The sequence below is a fragment of the Cheilinus undulatus genome, linkage group 8 (genome assembly GCF_018320785.1).
Source record: "Cheilinus undulatus linkage group 8, ASM1832078v1, whole genome shotgun sequence".
NCBI lineage: Eukaryota > Metazoa > Chordata > Actinopteri > Labriformes > Labridae > Cheilinus > Cheilinus undulatus.
The window spans coordinates 35,937,736-35,961,020 of NC_054872.1; the positions used below are offsets into that span (position 1 = coordinate 35,937,736).

At 39.5% G+C, this 23,285-nt stretch overlaps 1 protein-coding gene across 2 annotated transcripts; it reads right to left on the reverse strand.

The window, feature by feature from the left end:
• Positions 1-190: 190 nt before the first annotated feature.
• Positions 191-22,953, reverse strand: LOC121514283 (polycomb protein SCMH1). 2 transcript variants are annotated; one of them, XM_041794418.1, is made up of 17 exons: positions 22,848-22,953; positions 22,130-22,299; positions 19,778-19,849; positions 19,533-19,610; positions 19,195-19,265; positions 18,812-19,046; positions 17,397-17,485; positions 16,884-17,130; positions 9,559-9,803; positions 7,968-8,159; positions 7,038-7,164; positions 6,161-6,361; positions 4,173-4,343; positions 3,890-4,012; positions 2,095-2,223; positions 1,551-1,684; positions 191-1,046 (listed from the first exon to the last, which is right to left on the reverse strand). In XM_041794418.1, the coding sequence occupies exons 3-17, from the start codon at positions 19,800-19,802 to the stop codon at positions 927-929; spliced, it is 2,187 nt and encodes a 728-aa protein (XP_041650352.1). In that variant the 5' UTR covers positions 19,803-19,849; positions 22,130-22,299; positions 22,848-22,953; the 3' UTR covers positions 191-926. The 2 variants fall into 2 exon arrangements, with proteins under 2 accessions (XP_041650352.1, XP_041650353.1); XM_041794419.1 differs by having other exon boundaries at positions 16,884-17,127; positions 22,130-22,945.
• Between the last annotated feature and the right edge of the window lie 332 nt (positions 22,954-23,285).

Consider the following 23,285-nt stretch of genomic DNA (forward strand, 5'->3'; position numbering starts at 1 on the left):
TTTACCTTTAATCTAAACCTTGGACTCCCTGTCAGTCACACTATATGGGTGCAAACGGTTTCTTTGAATTTCCAGGAACATGTGCCTTATAAACTCTTTGCATAAGCTATTAAAGTAGAGTTTTGCCATCTTTGTTGATGTATAGCAATATAATAATTGAGCTAAAGGTGCAGAGAAGACAACACAATAGTTGCATTATTATATATTTATTGAACAATGTTAAGTATGATAGGGCTCTCCATGTAGGAACTATCATAATATAGTATAAAAATTAAAAAAGTACAAATAACATAAACCAGACAAAGCATTGTAAACAACATCCATAACAAGAGAAAAGACGCTCATTTTCTCATGGCAGTATTTCAAGGATAAAGTAGTTTTTTCCTTTATTAAAACAAGTCTTCTACCATAATTGCAACATTTTGCCTCAAACAGAGACATTAAGAGGATACATTCCCAGCTACTGGGACGAATGTAGTGTTTTCTTTTCATCCTTAAAGGTTTCTTTCCATTAACTTATCCCACATAAATGTTCAAAAGAGCAAAAATACGAGTCCATACATATACTGTAAGTACAAAATATGAAATGTTTAGAATAAATGTGACACGATAAAAGCAGGCCAAAAAAGCCTTTTACAGTTGAAATGGCCAAACGACTCTTCAAGTTATACTGAAATGCAAAACTGATGACGGATAAGTGGGTTATCCTACGTATCCCATGCTGCCTCTGGGCTGGATTGTGCTACACAAAATAAACATTCCTCATTGCATGAGGTGAGGAGAGAGTATGTTATACCAGATATGGTGCTCTGATAGAAGCTGCTACATGTAAATGGTCAGAATACGTCCGATATGCAGTGCATGATATACTGATCCTAGAAAAGGGGGATGGTTTAGTCCTTTGGAAGGCTTGTCGGCTGGCATCCTCAAGTACGTTTGAGCTTATCAATGTGGAAGGTGAGTTTTAGGGCCGGCCCCAACTTTAAGCCCATGTATTTCATCATCATGTCGCTCCGCAGCAACAGGAGTGCTTTGCCATCAATCTCCTGGAATACAAAAAAAAAACAACATTTAATTTGAGAACTGTATTTTATTGCGAAAATGGATATACAGTTTTACTTGGCATGGCTAGAATCCCCCATATGGACAGATACATTTATGATAATGTGTACTGAATACAATAAAATTAGTCCAAAAGCACTTAATCCATAGTAGCATGAATCTGAATGAGGGTGCAACAAGCTTTATGCTATAATGGAGGAGGCTGGGGTGGAGGACGTTAAGCTTTGCCAGTAGCATGGTGCATCAGCATTAATGCAAGCAGGGATTAGTAAGATGTACATATATCTAAATACCACACTGTGTTTTTAGAGAAGGAACTGTGACTGGCTGTGGGAGCTGGGAGGTGATAATTGGGATCAGCTGGCTTTTAGCTGATCACGGCTGGGCGTATGACAACTGCGCCCTGCATGAACTGATGCTAAGCTTCAGAATACGTATACAGAATACGCTAATAATGCACATCTTTACCAGAATAAGAGAATACATACATGTTTTCTAAAAAGGTCAGCATGTGGGGCCAGCACTGGATCAATATCTCTGATATATTGCATAACATCCTCCACAGTCCACATATTGGGGTCTTGACCGCTGGGCCTTGAGCTCTCACGGAAACTGCCTGAGCCTGTCAGTAAAAAAGTGGAACACAAACACATGAGTAACAGTTTTCAAGTGATATCTGCACTTTCATGCCTTTATTCAACAACAGAATGGATAATAGGATAACTCTGTTACAGCAAAAATCATAATCAGAATTATTCTGATATTTGGGATAACTGAATTGCACAATGGTATTTCCATAGTTGTAAAGGTATTCAAGGCTATAATGGAGTGTTTTGTTGTCTGATAAGCCTCCTAACTGGTGATTAAATTACTCAAACTCAAGCTCTTACCGTTAATGAAAGAACAGAAAAACACATAAGTACATGTTTTTGTCTGATTGCCTACCTAGAGCTCTACAACTTCTCCATAAAAGCCTTGAGATATTCAAACAAAGGCATCAACAATGTCTCCTCTTTCAGTGCCTCTTCCTACCTGTCAGGCTGTGTTGATGCAGAAGCTTGGAGGGAGACTTTAGGCCAGGATGTTGTACCGTAGAGTTTGGAGACAGAGGGCTCTTCTTTAAGTGCTCTGATACAACGACACTGTTCTCTCTGAAGGAATCTGCTTGGAGCAGGACAAACAGAGGACTCATCAGTGAGATGACATAACGTTAAATTGCCTAAAATATTACTAAAAAACCAAAGGGATCTGAGACACAAAAAAAACAAAACACCGAGGGTGATGAAAGTTGTAAAAAAAAAAGAAAAAAAAAAAAAAAAAAAGCCCCAGTAAAAACCAAGTGATGGAGTTAATTTCACAGTCATAATCCTGAGAAAGTTCTGCAGTGATTGCAGTGAGTGTGTCTGTCCTTCTGTAAGAGCTGGACGCCCTTTTAAGGGGGATATTACCCTTTAACATAAATCTCTTCAAATATTCCATTAACTTAATTAAAAGCTAGGGAAATTGAAAGATGATTAAATGATTAAACTCCTGCCCCCGAACTTAACACCGCTTACTCCTGAGCCAAGAGCTTCTTCTCTTTAACTGCCTCCTTTAATGGGTTTCTACAAGAATTTACTGGACAGCTTAGAGCAGTCGATTATTGAACTTAAATGTCTTTACATAAAACCTGGTACAGCATTACAGGTTGGAAGCCATCGGTTATACAAACAAGTACAATTCACAGGACTGGGAGGCTTGTTTAATCAGTGAAATACTTTGATTTAGAAGCATTTAGGGTCAAAACATACCACCAAAGAATAGTGCCACATACAGCACATTGATCTGGGTATAAAAAATGCAATTGAGACTTCAAAGATTATACAACATCACAAAGAAGTAAAAAAACTCATTACAGCTCTAATAGTGGAACTGATAAGGCTCTCTATTTACAGTCAAGAAATTAGCCAAGCGACTGCTACTCTGCAGTGTGTGTTCTTGGTCCAGATAGCAATGTCATCCTGTGACTAATAATCTATGATGATTTATATGTTAAGATAAACCCCTTGATATGGACGATCTTGGATTAAAGGGGGGCCCAACATAAAACACAATTCAAATGTTTAACATGTCTAATAAATTAAATACATACACAAATTAGTAATGAAAAGAAAAACAACAGAAAAAGTGTGAGAAAGCTTAAACATCATAAGATGATCCAAGTGGCATGTAATATTAAGACACAAAGTGTGAATGGATCCAGTGACTCCAAGCATCGTGCTGTGATGGATGCCACCTTTAAGACAGTTCATGAAATTTCACCCTGCTGGATAATTTCACAGTCAAATTTAAGTGGTATTATTAGAAAGTGGAAGCATTTAGGGACAACACTCAGACACAAAGCTGGAGATAACTGCTACAGTGCATTATGCGTTAAAGTTGACTAGCTCTGTAGATTCCATAACTGAAGAGTTCTGAACTTCCACTGGCATTAACTTAAGCACAAAAACTGTGTGACGGGAACTTCATGGATAGGGTTTCCATGACTGGGCAGCTGCATGAAAGCCTCACATCACCAAGTCCAAGTAGCTCAGTAACGAGGGTGGAAACCACAGGGTCACAAGGTTGGATCAAGTCTAGAAATTGGTCTGGTACCTGTAGACGTGTTAGTTCACTTCCCAAATACTGGCAAGGTGCCCTTGAGTAAGGCACCTAACCACTCTGGGCAACTTTATCGCAACAGCCCCTCACCCTGACACTTCTGTTTGTGCATGTATTTTAGTATGTGTCTCTTAAATCTGTTGAAAAGAAAAACGAAACAATTCCAGACAATAGAAGAGCAACATACCATCAATGGAGTGTCGGGAGATTTTGGCAAGTTTCTGAGGCAGGGGACTTTTGTAGTCCTGATGGAACCGCTTTGTGCCTCGACCTGGACCTGTCATCAGACTTTCTCCAAAAGTTTTCCTTTCTGAAATCAACACATATTTAAAATTGAGACATACGATGTCTACAGCCACAGATAAGCAAAGCAGACCTTAAATCTTTATCAACATAGCTCAGCAACATAACTTCTGTTAACTAAACCCAACATTTCCTCTCAGCAGGTGTGAGCACAGAGAAACACTGACCTGCAGGGTAAGTGCGACTGTCGTAGTGCAGGCCTCCTCTGGCTACAGGCTGGCTGCCAAACAGAGGATCGCAGTGAAGGTTGTGGCAGAGTTTCTCCAGGAAGCGGAGCACATAGGTGACACTGCTGACTGTGGGCAGGGTAAGGGTGTGCTGCTGCTGCTCAAAGTAGGCTACAAAGGACAAACATGGGCAAAGGATCATTATCTGTTTGTTAGGTCACTATTCTTGTGCTGAACATGGAAAAAAATAGTGCTTGCATAATGAAATGGATATCTAAAGGTAATGAAAAGAAATGATAAAAAGATGAGACTTTGACAAAAAAAACAAGACAATTAACGAGTGACCTGGGGCCAATTTAGGAGGTTTGACAAACTCAAGAGACTAAACTTGTGCTCAGAATTGATTTACCCTCAGTATAAAAAAAACACACTTCAAAAATACATAGTCACTGTTTTGTCAGTATTAAGAGTGAGTCAGGAGTACCAAAGCCATACTGTAGCTTTTTCAAATGCCAATGAAAAATTAGAAGCCACCAGTTCAGGATCTTTCCCAAAGGTATACAAGACCATTTTCATCTGCATGTAGTTTCAATTCTAGCTTAAAGCAACTGTTTCATTATGATATTACATCAATATTTTGGACACTTGATATTTTACAATAACAGAATATCTTTCACAATACGATTTCAATTCAATTTGATATGGGAGCCTACAATCGATGTCAGACGATTTTACGCACAAATTTCCTGCAGGTACAGAAGAAATAATTTTTTCAGTTTTTTAAATTTTCTGTATTTAATAAAAACAATCTGTTTAACAAATATAGCAAAGACAGTACCATTCTTTAAATATTGCAAATGTTAAATTAATTAATTAATTAATTAATTGCAAATTGTATTAAAATATGTTTATTTTATAACAGCAAAGTACCAAACATTTTTATTTCCTTTCAAACACTGATAACTCAAAAACAATATGCACGTTTTCTGCAACCTTTCATAATCATGATCAAGTATTTTGGCCTAATAAATGTAGAGGTTAGGACAATGTTTGATTTCAAAGGACGATTACTTGTTATGTGCAGCCTTGTAAAAAGAGAAAAAGAGCAGCTGTCCTGCTTGAATCATGTCAACTTTTATCTTTATTAATTAATCAAACGTGAGACGTCAGGCTTCAATCTGTGTATCAAATGTGACATGCAGCAGCTGACTTTTCCCTCTATGCTGCCTGTAGCCTCTCTGTTTGTACTGCTAGTTTGTTGAGGAAATGTAGCAGGGCGGAAACTATCAACAGGTGTGTGGAAGGGTTTTTAAAATAAAAGCGTTGCTTGAAGCGTCAGTGTAAATGTCTGTGTATGTTTTGCCTTTGATCTGATTGGCTCGTTAATCAACAAATCAATGGAGCATTCCAACCCTAATCGATTCCCCAAATACCTTCTGCTTTTGAGTTTGACAATGATTAAAAGATTTTGTTTACTTCGCTAGAATTTCTACCCAATTCTAAAACAGAGTTAAGAAAATAATCATAAAAACTATTTACAGCAGCTAAACTCTCATCCTGTGTGCTACCATCCAACTTAAGCTCTACAGGGGCAATTTTTTTCCAGTGAGTTGATCAATGCCTTTCCACAACTGTTTGGTGTTTTTTTCTTTGTTTACTTATCTCAAGAAAGAAATAAGCTTTTTCCTTTCAAAACTACCCTGTGACTTCAATTCTAAGGGTTTTGAATTTCAAACGATCTGAAGATTAATGCAACCTGTTTGATAAAAAAAAGTATTTTTAATGAAGCCTGGTGTCTTTATATTCATATAACACAACATTGCTGTTTATTCAGAAGAAGCATTAATAATGTGCCTGATATGGACTGAATAAATGAAAGAAAGGATGTGGAAACGAAACAGTCCGGTTAACAGTCTGCACTAACCCTGCTTGTTGATATAGGCCTGTGGAGAGTAAGTGTGTTCCTCTTTCAAGAGGGTTATTCCCACCTGAAATGACTTCACCTCCTTGTCCAGCCTTGAGGCAGGAGAAGACTGTGGCCTGATTGTGTGCCGAGTCAACACAGGCCTGAACACACTGCTGAAGTACGGAAGAGGCCCGGCCTGGTCCGAAGTGGTCTGGGAGCTGCTGGATATGTCGCTGGTCCAAATGGGGTCCCACTTTGCCGTATTTATTTAGGTAGACGCAAACTAGAGGACGAACAACAGAAATGAGGGTAAAATAAACAAGGTTTCTACAAACTTTTAAGAGTAAAATTACAGATTTTTAAAGATCTTTTTTAAGAACTGGGCTTAGAAGAAGGAATGCCACTTTTTGTGCAGCAAACAGTAAAAGTGAGAGGTGAGTGAGATTTTTCAGTACAACTGACTGAGCTGAATCATGTAATTTAATGCACTGTTGATTAAGTGGCAATTGATATGATATATTTTTGGTCATAAAAACCCAAATTTGACTATTTCTGGCAAATTTAGCACCTCTTTTTTATCAATATTATATACAGTGATAATAATCATAACATATCCTACAAGCATATATGCAATATCGAATAGATGTAGCTAGAAATGAAGATTGGATATAAACACCTCTTAGTCAAAGTGCCTTCTAAAATAAAGACCTCTCACAAGGAAAATTTTGACTTTTAAAGACTTTTTCTGGCCTTAAAATTCAAAAAGTCTCATAAATCATCTTTTGTACCATGTCCGAGAAAGAACTTTGAGTTTTATTTAAATTTCTAAGCAATATTTGTCATTTTCTTTTGGCAATAAACTTTGCGACAGAATGACCCACAGTCTGTAATATGTGCCGAGTATCCTAATGAGGTACACCTGTTAATTATAATTCGTTATGTCCATGTCTGTGCTGTACCTGTGGGAGCCTGTAGTGCAGAGTTGGGGATGGTGGCGTTGTCCAGAGGCACAGTGCTGGTGTCGGGCTCTGGGGTGCTGCTGGTGGGAGATGTGGGGACTGGATTAGGTACCACACGTGGTTTCCTCTGGACACAAAACACACAAATCTCAGACATCACACAGCATCTGTTCACTTGTTCAATAACAGCTCGGCATAAACCTGCAAATGTTAGTGCTATGTTAATGTGCCTATGCAACACATGTACTATCGTATTTTTACTATGCTATAGAAGTTTTTACCTGGGTGCAAAAACTACTTTCCTTTCAGGAAGACATAAACACTGGCATTGATATAGAAAACTAAAAGAACAAAGGGAACTTGAATGACTCTGCCAAGAGTTTCCGTTAATCTCTCTTTAGTGCATTATTGAGACTTGATGAGTGCTGCTACCTGCTCTGCCAGCACACACTAAAGCTGCCAGAATTACTTGTATACAGCTGCTGTGCTTTTCTAACTATTGATGCCTGTGAAAAGGAAACCAGTTCAATCTGCCCTACTTAAGGAAAATGTACAAACCTAACAGCAATCCATAGTAAATATTACCTTGAGACACAGCCAACATGTGCTAAGATTTTAAAAACTGCTTAGTATTTTAACATGTTCTCTTGGACTGTTTTAAATTACTGTCTATCACTATGGATGTTTCAGAGCAAAGATAAATATACAAAACAAATCTAAAAATGTAATGCATTTACAGTAAGGGTTTCTATGTTTCTCTTTTAACCAGTTTAGGACTGTAAAAGTATCAAAACATGAGGGTAATAACTGGCCAATGCTTGATGCATTGAAAACCTTTTCTTGTTAATCTTGTAAATGATCTCTAACTATTCTATTTCAATTCTGCAGTCCAGTAATGCTGCTGTTGATCTGTATGTACAAAGTAGCTACCTTGCTGCCTGGCTTTGGCCCTCTTTTCTTTGGGATCTTGATCAGTTCAGCCTGAGTCTGGGCCTGCTGCAGAGCTATTCTCGGTGCCCAGTTGGCAGGCAGTTTTCCTCTGGTTCGCCCGGGTCCTGTCATCGGCCGTCCTGGGCCTGCCATGGCATCTTCAAGCCAACCTGCTCTCTTCACCCAGCCCAACTGTTAAATCCAGGGAAAAATAAGAGTCAAATGTAGATAAATTTATATGCTGTGATAATTTATAATAACGTTCGACCAGGTTACAACATTTGTGCTTTCATTAATCATGGTGATGCCTTGGATTTAAGGCCTCTTCTTAATGCCTTAAATCTTTGGATACTCTTTACCATGGCTACTGAGGTTCATAACCAATCTTAAGTTCTTAACTCATCAATGTCTTCTGTATGATTAAGTTGGTTGGCCTTAATTGGCCACACATAGACAAAATCATTGGCATGTCTTTATCTGTAAGGCTTTGATCAATCTACTTCCCTCATACTTGTGTGATTTTTAACCATGTAAAAAATCCTGGGAGCTACAGCCTTCAGTCTGGGATTCAGTGACAAGACTTACTTTTGCTATTTGTGACAATGAGATTCTTGATCTCAGTGCTTAAAGAAATTTATATACAGTACATAGATGTCAATATTAAGCTAAGACCTGTGAAATACCATCGTATTGTTGCTTTTAGAAATGTGCAAAATGCCCTGACTGTCCCTCATTTTTAAAAGCTTGTCAGTTTAAATTAAATCAGCTTACTTGATCATACTTTCCTCAAAACAGAAGCATGGAAATAAAGTTTCCTTTCCTTGGCTATCACCAGCTACAGGGGGCTGGCTAGCTAGAGCTGAGAATAAAGGTTTGGATTCAGTAGTGTGGAGCCTCATTTCCTAGGAGTTACCCTGCCCTCCAGAGCTACAAATAAATTACATTTAATACACATTCCATTATTAGTAAAGGAGGACGAAGAAAAACTGAACATGTGGCACACCAAGCAGGAGAGGCAGAGCAGCTGAGACTAAACTAGACTAAGCTGTGGTAAAAGAGGCAAGGGAGGCTAAGAGAAAAGCAGCTAAACTGTGAGGGTGCAAGTTGTTAACTGTATGTATGCTTAAATGCACAACAGCTATAAAACAGTAGTGATTAGTTGTAGAAAGAGTAAAGAATTTAACTGTAGCTTGATCGCCACTTAAAGAAACACAACAACAGAAGAACCGCACAAAGACGAAGTGACGCAATACGCTCACGGTATGTCAGCTGTGTTGGTGGATGGGGACGTGAGGAGCAAACTGAAGCGAATAACAGCAATTTAGGAGTTTTAGCCAAAATCTATACATATTTATGATTTTTTCTTGGTACCAGTTTCAAATCAGTATGCCCAAGAAGTCCTGAGAGGTATGAATGAATGACAATTGGAGCCAAAGGGAGGTTTGCCAATCGAGACATCCAGACAGACAGCTCTCCAACTAAAGCAGTAAGATAAAGAAATTAAGTCTGTTTATTGTAACTCAGGCAAACAACCTGTATAGCTAAAAACAACTGTCTACACTGGTGATATCTTAACACTTCTTTTGCCTACCTTGCTGCCAGGCTTGGGTCCTCGTTTCTTTGGGAGCTTGATGGGCTCCAGGCCTTTACCCGCCTGAATACTCTGTGGTCCCAGTGCTGGGCCCTTCTGGCCCCACAGCCCCGTCATCTTTGTTTTCCTGCGGCCTGGCTTGCGTCCTCTCTGGCCGGGAGGTCTGCCCACCGTTGGGGTGGGGTGCATGGCTGGGCTCTCCACACTCCCGTCCGTCAGGGCCCTGAGGCTCTTGGACAACACAGCTGCAGGGGCAAAGATGATCAGACACACAAAGGGAAAAAATTATGTTTTGTAACTGTGAACACAAAAATTTAATCTACAGGTTTTGTATTTAGTACAAAGGTTTGCACAGTTAGATTGTATATGATTACCAGCATCAGCTATTTAAAACGCCTCCCAGATGTGAATATTTTATATAAAATACAGACAAACCTTATGTGTTATGTGAATGACCTGATAAGAAGACATAAAATCATTCAGAATTAGCCACAGTACACACTTCCCACTCAACTATCACATAACACAAACAAAAAGCTGAATGAGTCATCCGCCCGTCTGCACACATCCCAGAATCCTTTGGGCTATAATGTCCCTGTGTGACTCCAGAACAACCATGAAGAAAGTTGTATAACACACTATTCTGCTTTCAAATACAGGAAGTGGTGTCACCTCTTTTTAACTGTAAGTTGCAAGCTTTAAGGACATTAAATCCTTCAAGTCAGTTGAAGCAGAACTAAATCCACACTGCTCCGAGCACCTGAGCTTGAGAGCCTTGAAGCAGCAGAGAAGGTCAATCGTTCCCAGCAGTGCAACAATTTTCCTCAGTTGAACCTTTTACTCCAATTTTTAAGACTTAAGACAGCACAGTACGTCTTTAAAACTGAGCTCAAAAAGCTTTACAGAGTGAACAGGTAGAGAAAAGGACAGAGGGTTAAAGGGCAGGGCTGAGTTCCTGCATGACATTGCACATTTTGTGATTTTAGAATTTCTGTGAAGTCAAATAAATTGGCTGTTTCCTGCATGTAATAAATGTAGTGCTAACATTTGCAATATGACATTCATACACTTCTGGTAATAAATGAATACAAGAATTAAAAACAGATTTTTCACTGATCTTTTATGGTTTCATTCATGCATGAAGAACGAGAGAATTTATGTTTTTGTAAAAAATTGAGGAGTATAAAACAGAAATGCAGGGATTGATACCAATACCAATGTCTAAAATATCCATTTATCTGATTGTTGACACCAAACATCAGTTCTTCGGTGTAACTCTCCCACTATGCCCACATTTTTCTTGTGTTTGACCACAAAACACTGGGTGATTGACTTCTTCTGCGTGGTAGAACAACTCTCTTTGATGATTCAGCAGATTGGTGAATCCGATTTAAGTCTGAATTGATTGGACACACCAGATAAATACTGGCTACTGATTTCAGTCCATGTCACATGTAATCAAATGCATGTACTTTAATATGGAGTTTGCCCCCTGCGCGGCTGTAACAGCCTGGTAGGATTTCAACAAGATTTTGGAGTATTTTTGTGGGAATGTGAAACCATTCATCCTGCACAGCAGTTATGATGTCAGGCACTGATGTTGAACAAGAAGGCTTTGCTTGCAATCTCCGTTTCAGTTCATCTTAAATGAGCTTGATGGGGTTGAGGTCAGAGCTCTGTGTTGGCCAGTCAAATTCTTCCACAATGAACTCACCAAACCATGTCTTTATAGTCGTTGCTTTATGCACTGCAGCACAGTCATGTTGGAATAGAAAAGTGCCTTCCCCAATCTTTTGCCACAAAGTTGGAGGCATAGCATTGTCCAAAATGTCTTGGTATGCTTCACAGTTGGCACAATGCAGTCAGACAGGTGACGTTCTCCCAGCATCTGCCAAACCAAGACTGCCAAACAGAGAAACGTGATTCGTCACTCCACAGAACATGTTTCTACTGCTCCACAGTCCAGTGTCAGTGTACTTTACACCACTCCATCCAACGCTTGGCAATGGACTTGGTAATGTGAGCGTTGGCAACTTTTACGCACCATAGGCCTTAGCATTCGTTGACCCCGCTCTGTGATATTAAGTGGTCTTGCGCTTCGTGGCTGAGTTGCTGATGTTCCTAAACACTTCAGCCTTTTCATAATACCACTTAAAACTGACTGTTGTATTTCACAAACTGTCTTATTGCAAAGGTAGCATTAATCACAGTGCCATGCTTGAAGTCACTGAGCTCTTCAGAATGACCCATTTTGTTTGTAAATAGAGATTGCATGGCTAGGTGCTTGATTTTATACACCTGTGGCAATAGGTCTAACTGAAACACCTGAATTCGATAATTCACAGGTGTGGCCAAATACTTTTGTCCATATTGTGTGAGGGACCCATCTTGTGAATTAACATTTCAGGTCTAAAATTATGACCCTTTGCATGTGGCCACACAAACTTCATGCCACCCTAGATGGCTCTAGATGTGCACCTTGGTCAAACAGTCTGGGTCCGTGAGCAGAGGAGAGACACTGCTCAGGACAGCAATACAAATAAAAAACATTCATGCTTTGCTGCAATAAAATTAGTTAATTCACACAATAAATGAATTATTTTGTGCCATTTGGAGAGGCACAGGGTTGTGAATGATAGGGGAAACACTGGTGAGTATGTGGTGGACTGAATAATGTAAATAAAGTTTTGGTGTGAGACAAACAGTAGAGGTATTATCTATATATAGGCTGACTGTACCAACATAGGTGGCTGAAGAAGCGGAGAAAAAAACAAGTCAGGCCAGAGGTGAAGAAGCTGTTTTCAAAGAGAAGACAGAAGTAATGAAAGCTGATTTCTTTCTGCTCTACCCTCATGTCCCTGCTGTCTTTGATAAAAAACAGAAATGTGTGAACAACACCTTAAAAAGCCGGAGGAAAAAAACAAATAAAGAAGCAAGCTGCTGTCAACTGCAAGACTGCCTGAAAATTTATCTCTCACACTCCCACCCAGGAACACACACTCCCTCCCTTTTCTTGATGGGAAGTATTTCAGAAATCACATGAACCACCGAGGAAGCATGCACATGGTGAAACCATTTAGAGCAGGGCTGGTTTTAGATACATAAAAACCACCAAATAAGAGGAGTGCTTAACTCCGCTAAAGAAGCCAAAGCAGCTGGCTAAACTAGCATTGAGCATTGAAAAACAACCACACAGTAAAGAAGGCAGGGGAGTGGGCTTTACATGCACCTGCAAGCCTGTGCATACACACTGCACAAACTAAAAGCACTGGTATTCATCCTGGATCAACCGAGGACAGGTTTACGAGAGGAGCGACCACATTCATTAACACACAGGTACTGGCCCGTGAGGCTGTATTTATTAAACACACTTTCACACAGATGTACAAATCAATGCAAAGCTCAGTCTGCAGGCGAATGCTACTCAGACTGAGTCCAAGGGAAACAAGACACCTGATTGATTCTCCACAGACGGGACCATTCCTGGATAATCTTTATAAAGGTTTAAAGAGCTCTGGGCTACATGTTCACTCATCAATGGCAGAGCTTGTAAAAAACAGCCAAGTAAACACACAAACCAGCCTTCTCTTTCCCCCCTGCCCTGAGTGCATTGAGTTCACTGAGTTCACGGAGAAACCACACACAAACAGCTTCATATTACAGGAAGATAACCCCATCAGAGCTTTTAATATATCTCTCCGGCTGCATTTCAGTAACTTGGTTCATCTTTACTCACCTCCTTCTCCAAACAAAGTCAAAGTGTCTGCACAGTTGTCCTCAGATTCACCCTCTCTTCCTGCCCTGTCCTCCTCTACCACTCTTCCTCTGTGCTGCTCCTCCTTTTCTTTCTTTTTTCCTCCCGTCTCCTCCTCTCTCCTCCCACCATCTGCTGACAATGTAAACAATCCACCTTTAACGGCATACGTCTGTCTTTTCTCCCCGCTTCTGTCCCTTCACTTAGCTCATTCCCTCCGATGTGTCTGATCGCACTGTACGCCAGGGTGCCAGCGAGAGGCCTGTGGAGGGGGCACTCTGGCTTGACGCAGCCGCGTCATGGACCCTGACTCTGCCAACTGGGTGCATGCCAGGCCTTCATAAAACACATGAGCAGGCTACAAAGACATGTCCTTCCTCCCTGTTTCCCTCCTTCCTTTCCTGCTCTGTCTCTGGAGTACAGTTGACCCCATGAATGATAACCTTTGTATCCTCCTTTTTCCTTCATCTTTCTCAAATTAATTGCCTTTACTGGGTTCAAGCTCTGATTTGAGTTTGTTTTTCTCATGCTGAGAGGGTAAACATGGCTTAAACTTCTAAAAAGCTTGGAGAAGAAGGAATAGAGAGAAAAAGTTTGCTGCTTTAAAAAAAGATACTTAGGTTGTCAGGTTTAACACTTTTTATAAAACCCTTTCATTCTTTAAATCAGCTGTTCCCAACCTGTGGGTCGGGACCCAAAAGTGGGTTGCAGAGCAGTTTTCAGTGGGTTGTGACTGTATGTCTGGAAAAAATGGAGGCAAAATGTCAATGAAGAACTAAAATCTTTGGGCATCTATCCATACCATTTATTTTACTCTACTTTAATATGATAATGTGTATATTTGAATGCTTTATAAGTATTTCAACTTATTTATCTCCTTTTCTTGCAATAAAAAAGCTGCTTTTTCCATGATAATGAAGTTATTTCTCAAGATCTCTGTAAAAATGGCCAAAATCTACACATTACCATGGAGAAAGGAATCCGAAAAGTCAGCTGGCGTGTATTTTGTTCCATCCAAAAAACAAATGGCAACATTTTGAATTACTAAACATGTTGAAAATGCTGGGCAGCTCTTGTCATTTAAACAGACTGGAGGGTCCTGAGCTAGAAAAGTTGAGACTTACTGCCTTAAAATGATAAAATCTCTTTTATCTTCAAAACCTTTAAAAAAAGGAATGAAACTTTCAAAAGATCATTAGTCACATTTTTCACCAAAAACTGCTGGAGGCAGAAGGCAGAGAGCAGTCTAAGTTGCATTAATGAAATGCCGATGTATTTGTGCTATTTAGATGGTAAGTAGTATGCAGTATGCTGCACAGTTCTGGTAATTCAAAATGAAAAATACTCAACATTGGGTGACAAGGACTTCTATTTTGTTGCTGTGGTACTGAAATGGGTATAAATGTCAATAGTTTTATTAAAAAAGGTATCAAAGTTTAAAAATCTTGTATTATGACAATACTAGGCCACACTAAGGTGAACAACTTAATTGTGCAAATGAATGGAAAACCACACAACCACTTGACTGGATAATATGTAAAGTGGTTGGTAGCAGTCTAACACAAACACATTTGGAGGGAAATTCAACATAATCAGGAGTTACAAAGAGAAGATTCACGCACCGATCTTACAAAGCCACTTAAAGAGTCAAATTCAAGCTGAACCTGTTGTTGCCTATGACAGTTTTCTACAAACACTGAGCCATAACAGCTCTTAGATGTTAAAACACAACCGAAGAACTTATTGTCATACAAGAATACATGCGGTTTCAACAAACATCCCCAATATGCAGAGGGTTTGTTGAAGTAATCAATCTTAAATGATTGCAATAACCACCGAAAAACAATGAATGAAAAAAATCAGTACCTAACACCTGCCTATGCCCTACTGTCACTTCAGACTGGTTGCATGTTTGCTGCTTGCAGCTGCTACATATGTTTGCTCTGGCAGGCACCATCACAGCTTTCATACCAGGTGTGTATGTGCTGTATGTTGGCAGCGTCTCTCTTCTGTCAAAGACCTGTCATTCTTTAGTAGTTTAACCTTCCTAATCTTCACTACAATTGGCTTGATTGACTCAGTGTATAATAGAACAGTGCCAAGAACTATTCAAGATAAAAGCATTCGGTGCAAACGAAGGGAGTTTCACAAGAAAAGCCAAAACCATATTTACTGCAATATCTGTACATACTTGCTGCTTCAAGGCAAATATGGCTCTCTATCATTTTCCTGTCTATTTTGGTCAATAACCGCTCATGGGAAAAAAAATAGGTGAGACCTCAATTCTCTAGATTCTCCATGCTTGAGATGTGTGTATCACGGGCATAAGACAAGGTGCTCAAACTGGCGATCTGAAAGCCCTAACTTGTTTGCATGCAAACAAAATAAAAATCAAGCCACGCTGCGGTCTAGACACACGTCTCAGTCTGAAATAGCTGTTACAGTGTAATGCAGTTCCAATAAAACCTCCATGTCACAGATATGTTGATCAAACTAAATGTATGCAACTTACAGTTATCATAACTACTTTAAAACAACACACTACACATACTTTTATCTTTCTTTATTACTTAATGTCATGTTTTTGTCTGCATTGCAATGAAATTAAATTAACAACCACTAAATACCTCCATCTGTTTTCATTTAAATTCACTGACTGGCTCTGTTCATGTTAAAGCTGTTTGGAGATATAAGAGGACTTGACAGGTCACCTATCTTAACATACCAGTAGCAGCTACAACCCTGTAGCTCCTACAGGTACCGCTAGTGGTAGGAGGAATTACAAACATGTAGGCTGTATCTTGTGTGATGTTAAGACATACCAAAAAGCAATTTAAAATCAGCCAGCCTAAACCATCTGAGTTTTTTGTATGGAATGAGAAGTCTTTTTACAGGTCATAACGCCACAAACAAAATGGGCCATTTAAGAAACAACAGATGGGACTGAAATCTAAGAGGACCATGGCAAAGAAAGGGGCACGTAGAAAAAAATATATAAACATAGCAAGGAAGTGAGAAAGAAAGGGAAGTGGTTGGTAATGCTTGGACAAAACAAGTCCTTGCTAAGTGTTAATAGCAGATCAGTAAGGCCACAATCAAAGTGATGATATGAGAGATGCTGTTCGTCTTAAGTACAGTACAGATACATAAAAACCTAAAGTTCTTGAGTATTTTGACTTTGTAATTTGAAATGTTATTGTAAGAGATAGGTAGATTAAAAGATAAAAAGTTTAACAGGTTAAAAAATACTGTCCTTGATTCTGCTACTATAAATAATTTACTTTAGGGCTGTATGGAGACATTTTGAAGACATTTTGTTTCCCATGGGTTGCTGAACATGGGTTTGTAAGAAGGGATGCACCAATGCATCAGTTTAACTACTGTGTCGGCTGACATTGGCTGTCTAGATAAAACATCAACTCAGTAATTTCTGCATCCAGAAAACTAAAGCAAACTGTCAGTTTAGCTCAAGTTCAATGATGTTAAATGGTGTGTATAAATGATTTAATGATTTGGATGAACAGATACTGTTCTTGTCACAAAACTTCTTGCATGCCGTAAAGGTCCTGACCTTTGGTTCCAGGTGGCTGAAGGTTATCTCCAGTAAGTGTGCACCAGCCCACAGGGAAGATGTCCCGTGAGTCATAGCGGCAGTAGTAATCAAAGGCTCCCCTCCAGCCATCGAAGGTGACCAGCACCTCGACACCACGCAGGGCGCCCACTGTAGCCGGGCAAATAAAGTGGGGATTTTTACGGTCCACCGCCTCCAGCTTCATGCCCACCTGGAAGGAGTTCTGCTCTGGAGTGGGAGGCTCCTGCTGAGGAACATGGAGAGATATACAGGGGTCAAGTATGATGTTATCTGTGCACTACCATGGTACAAGAAAAAATTAAAATAAGTTTTGTAGATATTTTAAAGTGAGTGATACATTTTCCTTATTCTACCTCACATCATAGTGACTAGCTATATTTGTACCTAGCAAATGCAGGTTCATAGTATTAGCAAGGGCACATCAACACATCTCTGTTCTTCAGGACAGCAGGACAGATAACAGCTCTGAGCTCATAAGCCTTGAGCAGGTACCTTGTGAAAGATGCGGGCAGGCGCCATCTCGGCTCCATTTAGTGTTTTAAGAAGAAACATGGGCCAGGAGGATGCATTGAGACGGAAACCTACATGGAGAAAACAATGGGAAAAAAATGCTACAACTTTAAAATGTGATTTTTCATTTATGTTATTTTTCAGGCAAAAGCACATTCCTGACTCCAGCTCATCAAATGTGATTTTTTTCTATTCTTCCCTTTTATAATACTTTAAAAGTAAAATCTGAGTCATTATTTTGGCTCTGAGAAATTATTAATTGCACCTTTTTTCATTAATGATTGACATTTTACACTGTCACCTATCCTAACACTTAAAATGAGTACTTCACAGATTACTTAATAACAAAACAGAACTGGCAATCCTCGAAACACTCAATGGGACTTAAAAGGCAAACAATAGAGTCCTTCTGTGTTAAATGCCAGTAAGAATTGCACCGTAGCAGTGGTCAATATCAGCCTGTTTGACAAATATCCACCCATCTGTAGATAGTGTGCCATGCATCTGTATCAGTGAAATGCTGGAAAGCTAGTATTCCTAACAGCTGACTCAGAGAAGAGGGGATGTTCATGTTAATTTTTTTGCTTTTTATGCTTTAATTATAGAGAAAGGACAGTGGATCAAGTCTGGAATGGGGATGAGAGAGCAGGTAATAACATGCATGAAAAATGCCACCTCTCAGACTTGACCCGGGTTGCCTGCATACATAAGCTGTCTGTAAGACATTTCCAATAACATTTTAAGAGAAAGGGCTTATAACAATTTAAAGACATCAAATATTATAGCTCATTGGAACAACAGACATGAGGAGTTACCATAAAGTCTGATGGACAAGCCGCACTTTTAATAGCTACTTTTTCTATCTAGTAAACTGACTATATACAAGGGCAATATATACACGAGTATAAAGTCCTGAGACATGCAACATCATTACTAAAAGTGGGTGTAGCATACTATGAAAACATTGTACTGAAAGACAGAAACTGCTCATTGTGGACTTTTCTGAACAAAATGTAAACTATCCCGCAGGGGGACAGTTTAAACCTTTTCTCATTTGGGAAATTCTAAGAAAAAAACAGAATACAGTGACTTATATTTAGGATTTTACAGTGCACAGAAGTCATCTAAAAGTATCAGAACTTTCAGAATTTTTATTTTAACCATCTGTATTGGCCCTGTTCCTGTCAATGCATCTCTGTTCTACTTGGCATTCAAAACTGATTTGTTGCGTGTAAGCAGCTGAGTCAGACAGTTATTTATAGACATTAATATGACAAACTGACATTCTGTGATGTCAGTCAGTGACACCTGTTGGGCAGTAAAGACTACAAAGCATGACTGTGATTATGCAACAGAATTTTAATAAGTACCATGATGTGATATGTGTGAGTCCTTACCAAGCGGTGGCTGGAGCATGCCCCCGCTCTTTTCACAGCTGCCTATCGGCTGAATCTCTGAGGAGTCCACCAGGCGCCAGAAGTCGTTCTTATTGTCTGAGCCGTCCAAGCGCAGCCGTAGACGAGAGCCTGTCAGGCCCACCACTGTGGCGATGCAGGTGGACGTGGTGTTCCTCGGGTCCTGGGCCTCCAGCTTCATCCCCGCTTTGAACTCATTAAGTGGCGGTGTGAGGCTCTAGATAGTGATGACAGAAAGTGCTGAGAGTGGCAGCAGTGCAACAGTAGTAGAGAAAGGGCTTTGTGTAATTCAGTTACCAATGAAGAGATGGTTGTCAATCGGGTTGATTAAAACAGTCAAGAGAGGATAAATCAATGATGCTCACCTGTCTAAAACAAGAAACAGGCGCAGCCATGGCACCCGTCTCTTTAAGGTATTTCTCCCAACTGAAATGTCCTGGAGAGAAACACAATGAGAAACAACAGAGTGATAAAGTTTAAATGCCTTTATTTTTTAGAACAGTTAAGTGGTCATTTTCAACTAAATTTGGGTTGAATTTCACACTCAGTGTTTTGCAAGCCTTGGCACAAAGACACATAAAGTATAGATTGTACTTTCAACCTTTGTACTAGACTTAATCTTGATTAATGAATCAAATCCTTGGGCACTATTTCCGGCTGAAAGGCCTAAATCCTACTTCAGTAGCTGCTGTGGGGTATTTACCTTGAAACTGTGAGGGCGCCCGCGAGGGCCGTCCACTCCGAGCTTGCTTGATCCGTCTGGCATCTTTCCACTCTATAGCTGGAGGAGCCAAGAGAGACAGAATAAGCTCTCAACTACAGGTGATTTTTACATCAGTCACTACCTCGCAATAACTGCCAAACTCACTACTCCAAACATTATCAAGATAAGATATGAAGCTGGCTGGACAGGGACACAAAAAGTGAAGCAGAGTGATGAATTCCTACCTTTCTGTGGCACGGGTTTCCTCATGCTCCACCAATACTGACCGAGCTCACGACACAACAGCGGACCCCACTCTGAAGAGAAAGAGATTTATAAAATGTGTGAACGAAACACAACTGTGAGAATCAAAGAGAAGAACTTTCTTTTGCTCTGGCTTTTACAAATTTTAAACTGAGAGCAAATTTTTAAAAGACAGCAAACACGTAAAACTGAACTTTGGAGACTGTGTAGAATCTGAACTTAGAACTTATACTTTTCAGTAAAGGTTATCTTTAATTGACTGTATCAAAGAATATATTAGCTGGTTTGTTGTAAAGCACCGTGTTACTAATTTGCAAATAAAGTGCGTCTTAAATACAATTTATCTGAAATACCCTTAAAACCTCGCTCATTGTATTTTACATGATGGTGACAATATAGAGATTGATCCAGTCTGAACGGACATTTCCATTCAAGATTTCATTAACACCAACAAGGTAACATATGTAAGCAGCTTATTTTTTCTCTGCAACTTTATTTTCCAGTGCATCTTTTATAAATGGGTTAGTGTACACATTTTATATAAAGGATAACAAAAAATTATCTTTATTTCATGCAGAAACGTGGTCCAGTTCTGATAAAACTGCCGCTATTTTGTTGCTACACCCGCGCTAATCATAAATGTAGTAGATTGGAGCGTTTCAAGATGGATTTACCTGACAGAGACATGGAGTCTGGCAAATCCATCTGCATTGTAAGGTTAGATATTTACATACTGTAATTAACATATAAAAAGACATACATGAAACACAACTGCCACAAATAATGCTTTAAGGTGATTTTTTACTTTACAGATGCACAATAATATATTAGTATCAGCAGATATAAACTTAAAATGTGAACAATAGTATCAGCTGATTTAGAATTTGAATTCTGGCTATAAAAATCTGCCTATATGAGCTGTAAATATTTGCTAGATGAACAAATAAGTTAGTAGACTCGGTAATGCTTTATTTGAAAGGGTATGCTTAAGACTGACATGACACTGTAGTAATCATGGCACCTGGGCATCCAAACAAGAGTGGAAGTTTCAGTGCAGCTTTTTTCCTTTCCTGGAGAGCCACATAAGTAAAAACTTGATCTTAACCCATTCTCTCCCCTATAGTTCCCAGTCTATATGCTAGGCTAAGACAGTTAGTTACAGCCTATCTAACTGTACAACAAAAGCAAAAAGGGATAAACAATGTCAACTTTGCATTTAAGGTGACATAACTGAGAGAATGACACTTCATTCATGATTATGACAGTGTCATGATTATGACACTGTCATAATCATGTCAGACTTATGCAGACCCCTTCAAATAAAGTTTTACTGTAAAGTTTGAGGCTGGACCAACAGACTTACATCAGTGGAAGTTTTTTCTTTATCATCTCCATTCCTTAAATGTGTTCTAAAGACTGGAATTTGTTCATCCTCAAACATTACATTTTGTGCTTTTAGGACTGATGTTTTCCCTCCATGACCCTCCAAGTACCCTCTGGCGACCCCCGTAGGGCCAGGACCCCCACTTTGATAAACACTGCTCTAGACTAACTTTACCTACCAGACACAACAAACAGGTCAAAGCGCCTCAAAGAGCTCCCCAGCTAATGCCCCAGTGCAAACACAGTCAAATGTAAATCATACTATTTTAATTTTTTAAGTTTCCTTTGTATCATTTTGATTTAGGGTAAAGCTTTTGCCCTGACAACATTTAGTCTAAATGCAACACAAATGTTAGCCTACCTATTTTACAAAATGTAGCAAAACTCAACAATTCTGTCTACTGTTTGTAAACACAAGAAGTCAGGCACAGCAACACAGTTACAAAAGAGATTTTTTGGTTACTGACACATGATTGATGGCTGAAATGTTTTTTTTTTCTATTGACTGTACAGGTGCAATACAATTGAGAATATTTCGTTATCAAAGTGATGGATTTTGAAGGTTGGTGTTTCTTCATGAAAAAAGTGGGCAAAATGATGCAATTTATGTTTAGAGATATGCACAGCTGTGATTTGAACTAATATTTAAGTCTTAACAATACAACTGTTCTTAGAGTTAAGCGTTTTAGAGTAATTCTGTTGATACATTAACTTCAAATTTCCATAAATGTTTTCATACTTCCATTTTTTGTTTGTCTAAAATGGGGGAAAACTGCAAAATGCCTAAAGTCAGTACTGACTACGCAAGTTTGACCGTCTGCCAAATATTTGAATTTCTGGAGACACTCTTACCATCTGAAAAATGAAAGCCTTGTTAAAAAAGCAATAAAAAAAATCAATGCCATAAAAGCTGTAACGATAAAAAGAGAGGGTACTATAAACACACCTACCTTAAAACTTCATAACCGATTAGCAGCGTCTCTCCACTCCTGATGATTTCCCTTTCAACAGAAGTGCGCCTTTTTCCTCCGCCAAGGGGGATGGCGTCCAAATTAAAGCGGCCCCGCTCCCTGTTTTCCCGACAGTGGCAGGACAGCTCAGCACGTACTACACCCTCCTCCTGTTGATAGCCCGGTGAGTGTTAAAACCCTAACCTCATCCTAGCACCACTTCTTGTCTGATACTTGCACGGAACATTATGTCCACTGACATCCAAACAATCACGTCTCACGTTGAGGAAATACGCTGAGCTCCATTCAAAACACAAAGCCAACACATGGGACCCCCCGCCCTCTCCTGAGCTACATTTGCATGCGCGCTACATGCTCATTTGCGTGACAGCATCGCAAATCCAGGAGGTAACACTACAGTGACTGACACTTCAAGAGCAGTAACACAAACGGAAACAGTCATGAATGGATATCAAGCATGCACGGAGCCAGCGCAGCCATGCAGACAGCTCACCCAGCATGCTATGCTACGGACAGCTACACAACAGACATGCCCACTGCAAAGGATGCTAGCTTAGCATGCTAGGTTGCTCGCTAGCTCGTCTGACCTGATTATAATTATTAGCATTAGCAAAGCAGGAGCGTATTAGCACAGTGAGGCTAGCTAATGGTAATGTGGGCTCAACACTGAAGACTAGCCTAAAAGGAGGCGTTTTACCTTGCTTAGTAACGTGTGTGTTTGTTTCTGATGTGGATTTTAGCGCGTGTCCGCCATTTTTCCCCCCTACTCGATGAGGAGGGGGTGTTTTGCCAACATTTCTTGGGACGACAGGGAGACAGGAGGGGTAAACTGGATTACACTGGAGGCGGGAAACTACGACCCCCAGTGGCCGAAGTGATAGTTTTCAAATTTCATATCCCCTTGAGCAAAATTTCAAATATAAAAAATTAAAAAGGTAACATCTGAAGTTCTCGATATTCATCAAAAAGTAGTTTATGGTTCATATATGCTTTTAAAGGCAGTTAATTGCGGTCTAGTAAATTACTCTGCAACTGTTTATGGTGAAGCAAGGGTGCTTTTAAGATCAGACCTTTAGTGGTTGTGTTGTATATAATCCTAGTAATATTTCTTCACTGAGTCTATTTGCTATTATTG

Coding starts and splice junctions, on each gene's coding strand:
- LOC121514283 (XM_041794418.1), bottom strand. CDS start 19,802: ATGAGGAAACCCGTGCCACAGAAAG. Junction 19,611..19,777: donor GAAACCCGTGCCACAGAAAG/GTAGGAATTCAT, acceptor TGGCTCCTCCAG/CTATAGAGTGGAAAGATGCC. Junction 2,224..3,889: donor CTCCCGACACTCCATTGATG/GTATGTTGCTCT, acceptor TGCTCCAAGCAG/ATTCCTTCAGAGAGAACAGT.